This window comes from Ceratosolen solmsi, unplaced genomic scaffold, assembly GCF_000503995.2.
Source record: "Ceratosolen solmsi marchali unplaced genomic scaffold, CerSol_1.0 scaffold6, whole genome shotgun sequence".
Taxonomy (NCBI): Eukaryota; Metazoa; Arthropoda; class Insecta; order Hymenoptera; family Agaonidae; genus Ceratosolen; species Ceratosolen solmsi.
In genome coordinates, this window is record NW_011948414.1 from 8,852,315 (window position 1) to 8,858,848 (window position 6,534).

The 6,534-nt window shown below is 25.3% G+C and overlaps 1 protein-coding gene across 1 annotated transcript; it reads right to left on the bottom strand.

Annotated features, from left to right (window-relative positions):
- Positions 1 to 1,069: 1,069 nt before the first annotated feature.
- Osi16 (DUF1676 domain-containing protein Osi16) lies at positions 1,070 to 4,004 on the bottom strand. The gene is made up of 3 exons (XM_011506844.1): positions 3,649 to 4,004; positions 2,796 to 3,068; positions 1,070 to 1,643 (listed from the first exon to the last, which is right to left on the bottom strand). The coding sequence occupies exons 1-3, from the start codon at positions 3,884 to 3,886 to the stop codon at positions 1,270 to 1,272; spliced, it is 885 nt and encodes a 294-aa protein (XP_011505146.1). The 5' UTR covers positions 3,887 to 4,004; the 3' UTR covers positions 1,070 to 1,269.
- Between the last annotated feature and the right edge of the window lie 2,530 nt (positions 4,005 to 6,534).

A 6,534-nucleotide genomic window follows, 5' to 3' on the forward strand; every position in this document is an offset into this window, starting at 1 on the left:
GAAAGAGAAAAAAAACCGGAAGAAAATTTAAGATTAAATAAATAAAAAATCAAAAATATTAAAAAACAAAGAGATTCTACACTACCATTTACAACAAATATTTATATTAAATAAAATATACTACAAATAATCATTTGAAAATTGTTCTTTACAATCAACAGATTATAAAACATGTATCCTGTTTAAACTATGTGAAGCCAGTATTTAAAAGTTTTATTTATTATTCTTTTACAAGTTTATGCTCTAGTAAACTTTTCATAATATGCGATTAGTAATAATGTGCAATATAATATTTTCATTTACTTTACAATTGGTAATATAAAAAATATATTTATAGGACTAAAATGATATTTATAAATCTTTGGTAATACTTGTTTCCGTATTAAATATTACATTCTACAATATAAAAGAATAAAAATTAATGTTTTTTTTTTTTTTAATAATTAGAAATACTCAATTATTTATCATAAGAAAATCATCATGTATACTTTTATATTATAATTATCATTTATTAATACTAACTAAATATCATTATAAAACGAATAAAATCATATTCGATTTTTTGATAATAACATTAGTTATAAATTATAATTAGTATTAAACATAATTATTATACGATTAAATTCGTTTCTATTTAAAATTCAATCCTATAAATGCATTCCACGGTACTGTAATGAATGTTTTCTGTAGCAATAAAATAATTTTATTATTTTAAATACAAATGCAAGTAAAATTTTTATTAAAAAAATTTGTTTGTGAAATTTATGCATATCTTTTGGATAATGCAGTATAATTTTCAAATATATAAGCATTAAATGCGTAAGAACTATCCAAAATATTTCTATTTATTACAAAAAATTTTGTTGCTTTTACCTTCCGCTCACAAAAGCTTAAAACAATACATATATACTATACAGTTCTTATATATATATATATATATATATATATATATATTGCAATGTTTTATAATTTGTTTTTTTTTCTTTTAATAAACCTAAAGCAAAGTAGTAGTACAGTAAAAAAATCTATAATAGTAAGTAACAAATAAGAAAGGAACTGTATACACATGTTAAGATGAGTGATGGTCATTTATTTACACGCCTTCATTAAATGTTTAAATGCTTTCAGTAATGATACAGAGACATATGGAAAGAAAGAAAGAAAGAAAAATGATAAATAAATTAGGAAGAGCTGTCGATGACGCCGTGTCTACAATGGCAATACCGAAATAACCAAAAATTAAATTCTGATCCAACGAAAAATGATATTCTAAGCTGCTCGAATCGTTCGTCTACCGCGAACATTTCCGTATTTCTTTAGGGCTTCGTGAACCGTTTCCGCAGCCATATCCAACGATCTGCCATAGCCTGCACCGTAAGCGCCATGATGTTCTTCGGAACTATGACCGTGAGAAGCAGTGTAAACGGGTTTGCTAACAATCTCGTACGTTGTTTTCTTTTCGCCGCCACTAGTCAGCGATTTCAAACCCACGATAGCTGACAGCATAAGGGCCATGAGGCCTGTCATGAGAGCTTTACCCGCAAGCATCGCAAGAGCTCCGAATCCCAGGGCTCCTAAGGTGCCCTTCATCATCATGAGACCGGCCATCAGACCGCCCATTCCATTTTTATCTTTTCTTCGCGCTGAAACAAAGGATTACGAAGATTTTATTAATCAGCAACGAGAATTAGCAATCCTGCTAATATGAGCTAGATGACTTTTCGAAAATAAAAAATAAAACTTTTTTCAACACAATATAATATTCTGTATGGAATTTATATATTGGTAACGATGTTTTTTTTTTTTAATAAATTAATAAATATTATTCGTAAGATAATTATTAGAGCCTAAAAATATAATTTGATCACTCATTAATATAATAGTTAGAGATCGTACTGCATACTCGATTAATCGATTATCTTTTTGATTAGTATATTTAATGGAGTGAAAATAGATTGAATAAAAATGCAGAAAATAATTGTTTTTCAATTCATTTTTCATAATTGAAAATATGAAATACATTATGTAGCATGAAAATTTTTTGTTTCCAAAACATTTATAATTTTTAATATGAATATGGGAATAAAAACTATCTAACCGGATTAAAAAATAAATTCCATTAAATTATATTTAACTTTCTTAATGGAAAGAATAAGTAAAATTAGGCTAATTAAAAAAAAAAGTTCTTGTAACGGTTTATTAGTCATGTATGTACCTGTATATATAGAATAATTATAAGATTAATGTATTATAACAAATAATGTCTTTATTAATTCAATGTTTAAATTTTTAAAATATAAAATAATTTAGCAATTATTATCTCTTTAATTTCAACATTAATACTTTAATTTTAATTGGTTTATAAATAATGCAGGTGCCTTCTTTATTTTAATCATTTACGTATTTTATCACTTTTTTTTATTTTTTTTTATCTTGTTCTCTCTTCCAAATCTCATTTAATATCTAATCGTTTTTCAAACTATTTTCCTCTTTCTTTTTGTGTTTATATATAAATAATTTATATATATATATATATATATATATATATGTTGTAAATCATATGCATTTAAAATTTGTACACCATAAAACATAAAAATATAAAAGATTTTTAGAAGCTTAATTGATGTGTACATATAAAAATGTAATAATTAGATGATCCTTAATGATTACCAAGAAAAATCTAAATCATATATATATATATATATATATATATATATATATTTATATACATATTAGTGAAGTGTGAGAGTATTTATAAAAGTCATCACTTTATCAAGTAATTAGTCTTCACAAACCAGTTTCCGCATTATTATTATGTTGCTCGCTAAGTCCTAACTGTTCGAGTGCCGCCTCATTAAAAGTCCTCGTTGCTTCAAAGGTTCGTGGATCAAAGAGTTTGATAGAAATTGCATGACTATTCAGATATGTTCCAATTCTATGCATTAAATAAGCATCCATGCGTTTATCTACATCATTAGGAAAGTCTCGAGCAAGATTGGCTACAACATCAGATACCGGGATCGTGACTGAACTATTTTGCTTTACTACTGAAACTCCAGGAAGAATACCTAAAATGAAAAATTTAAGTTTTTCGTAAATTCAAACTTCAACTCTTTGAGCAAAATTAAGAATTAAATATGCAAATTCAGACAATTTATTTACAATTTTATAGGCTTTTAATAGAGTAATTTTTTATTTTGTATTTACTTAGCCCGATACTTTATATACAAATGATAAATTAAAAATATAAAAACACATATAATGATAATTAATTTCATACCAAAATATTATTAAAATTAATATACTTTCTTTATAAAATTTTCATAAATTTCTTTATTATTTTTATTATTATATCTTTATACAGACAAATACACACGCACACGCACACGCACACGCACGCACACGCGCACACACCCACACACACACACAAACAGACACACACATAAATATATATTGATGTATTTGTCGATAGTTAATGTAATTCTTTGTAATTAAATCTTCGTTCTTTTCTATGTTTCTTCGCGTCTAATAAATCTTTCGATAACTGACTTGAATAGAACAGAGTGAGTTTGAATTACTAAAGTGTATATTATGAAATTAGAATTCATAAATTGTCGAAATAATTCTAATTGGAAGATAAGTCCATACCAAGATCATCCTGCTCTGATAATCTATCGACAAAAGAAACAACGTCTAGTTTCAAACAAGTTGAACTGTAGACTTTGCTGCAGTCTTTTTTCCAATTTTCTATCGATGCAAAGGAAGAACCCGATGTGTTTTGTTCGATCGATTGATAATTCGTTCGCTGGCTGATTTCGGTCCTAACATGTCCTACGAATAATCCAATTTGCAGCAGCAAAATTTGAGCCACAAATGTCTGTCTCATTTTTAGATCTTGATCCAGCTGATGCAGTAGTAAAAACAATAACAAAAACTACAAGTGCAAGAACGAACACCCGATCCGCGAAAAGAACGAAAAGGTACTGGACACAGCTTTGACGATCTTGCACTATATATACGAAGCCGAGACTACTCGATTCTACTGGTGGTCCTTTTTCCTTTTTGTCTTCCCTATTACACGTCCACATGTATACGATTTTCCACTCTTCTTTCTCTTGTAGAGCAGCGGTAGTCCAATGCGGAATCACTCGTTGCAACAAGTCTAGAGAAGGGATACATTGAGAAAGAGCAGCAAAAGCAGTGGTAGTAGCGTCAAATAGAGCGGAGAATTCGAACTTCAGTCAAATTTACAAAAACTCGGGCGAGGCAGCTTGGAGAATAGTGTACTGCAGTGATTGTCTACAGAATGACTGCCTAACTGATCTCCTTTGGGTGCAGAGAGAGATTTTCCTTGCGGGTATGATCAAGGAATGCTATTGTGATTTTTTCGCTCTTTTTCCCTTTACGAGCATTTTGGTAGCCACGGCTGGCACTTATTTTGATAAACTCCAAGCGCGGGAAGATTGGCTATTGTCCGTTCTATAGTTATAATTTTTCATTATCTATTGTGTGAATATATCTGGAAAAATATTTTCTAAAGTTAGTAGTATAGCAACAATAAATTTTAAAGAGATTGTAGAAAACAATTTAATAATTGACATCATATATTTCTCATTCATGTACTGTTTCATTAATCCACTTACATTAACATAAATTGATTATGACGAACTGGTCATGAGCACTTTTTTTTTTTTTATAAAATAGTATATAAACAATTATTTATTATTGAATAATTCATTATTTGACGTTATGATTTAATATCTCATTTTTTCCGATTCTTTTATTTTGATAGATAAAGAAATTAAAAACGTGTTTTATCCGTCTTCTAATTATTGTTATATATATATATATATATAATATAAGTGTAAATAAATATAATATAAATTATATAATAGATATAACATTATTCGAAAGAATTAATAGTAAAATTAATATTCACATATTTATTCTAAATAGTCAAAAATTGTATCTCATTAGCCATTCTGGTAACGTGATAACGATGGAAGCATAATATTTTTTAATATATTTAACATCATTTTTTATATTGATGGACATTTATAATATAAATTTCTGTATAACAGTGTACGTTAATCTCTTAAACATAACAAAAATGAAAATAATCCAAAAACTCATATAATTCGTTCATCTAATATCTTTGTAATCAATATGGAAAAAAAATTTAATCACTCTTTGTTTCAGAAATATAAATGATTTTATATTCGTTACTCGATTTTCAATATACAAGTGAATTAGTAATTCAATTTGAAATAATTATTTATGTTACATCATTCAATTAGTAAAAATTACATTACTTATATTAAATGATTGGATGATATTCAATATTAATTTTGGAAAATTAATTTCCTGACTTAATTCTGTATAAGACGCCTATTATTATTTATTAATTAATAGATAGTATAAGAATGAAATAATATAGTAGAATAATAATAAATATTGAACGTCTGAGTCTTCGTAAATACTTAAAAATTTCAATAATTCTCCTGTTCTTTAAAAAAACATTCCGGTTCTATTGATATAACCTTTTGAATTATTTTAATTTTCTTCGTGTTATATTAGTTTTTAACATATTATATTTTTATTCAACTAAACATTAGATTTATATCAAAAACATTATATTAGTAATTACTACTAATTCTTTAATTAATAATCGGACGTATAATATAAAAAATATTTTGTAGTTAAAAAAAAAAAAACTATGTTATTGAAAATTTTTTATACTGAGATGCAGAAAATTGGAATCAATTTGATAAGATCCATTATATTTAAATTGATATTAGTAATTCATCATGATTTTAGCGATTACAATTTTTTAAATACCGGGATAGTATTGACAATTCTTAAACATAAAACTTTCTAAATAATTACATTGAGATTGTTAATAATGGTAATAAAATAATTCACGGCAAATTATATAATTAAATTTGAAAAATATTGGCAAATTTTTTAATTTCATAGAGTATTTAACGTACCGTAATATAACTGCAATTGAATAAAAATAAAAATATAAATGGCTTGATTTTAACATTCTATTTTATTTCTATATTAATTGCAACCATTATGTTGAGCATCTTTATAATTCTATTCCTTTATGAAATTAAAAAATATATAAAGAATAATATTATAGAATTATTATTATAGTGTATAAAGTTACTTTATCAGTTAAATTTATTATTTATTTATTAGAACGTTAAATTTGATTATTATATTTCTATAAAAGATATGTTATTGAATTGAATAAATGATTAGATAAATCATAAAATCTTGCTTTAATATTATAATATATAATAATTCATTGATTTGAATAATTGAAATTATTCTAACATATTACTAATACATTACAAGATATATAAGGACATTAGCAGTTAATTATTAATACGGAAAAATAAAGTAAATTGAATACATGAATTTGAATTTTCAATAATATTTATATTTTTCAAATATTACATTATTTAATTAGATGAATTATGATTTATAATGAAATAATTTAGTGCAATATAAAAAATATTTGAAAAG

Coding starts and splice junctions, on each gene's coding strand:
- Osi16 (XM_011506844.1), bottom strand. CDS start 3,886: ATGAGACAGACATTTGTGGCTCAAATTTTGCTGCTGCAAATTGGATTA. Junction 3,069..3,648: donor ATCAGAGCAGGATGATCTTG/GTATGGACTTAT, acceptor TTTTCATTTTAG/GTATTCTTCCTGGAGTTTCA. Junction 1,644..2,795: donor TAATAATAATGCGGAAACTG/GTTTGTGAAGAC, acceptor CCTTTGTTTCAG/CGCGAAGAAAAGATAAAAAT.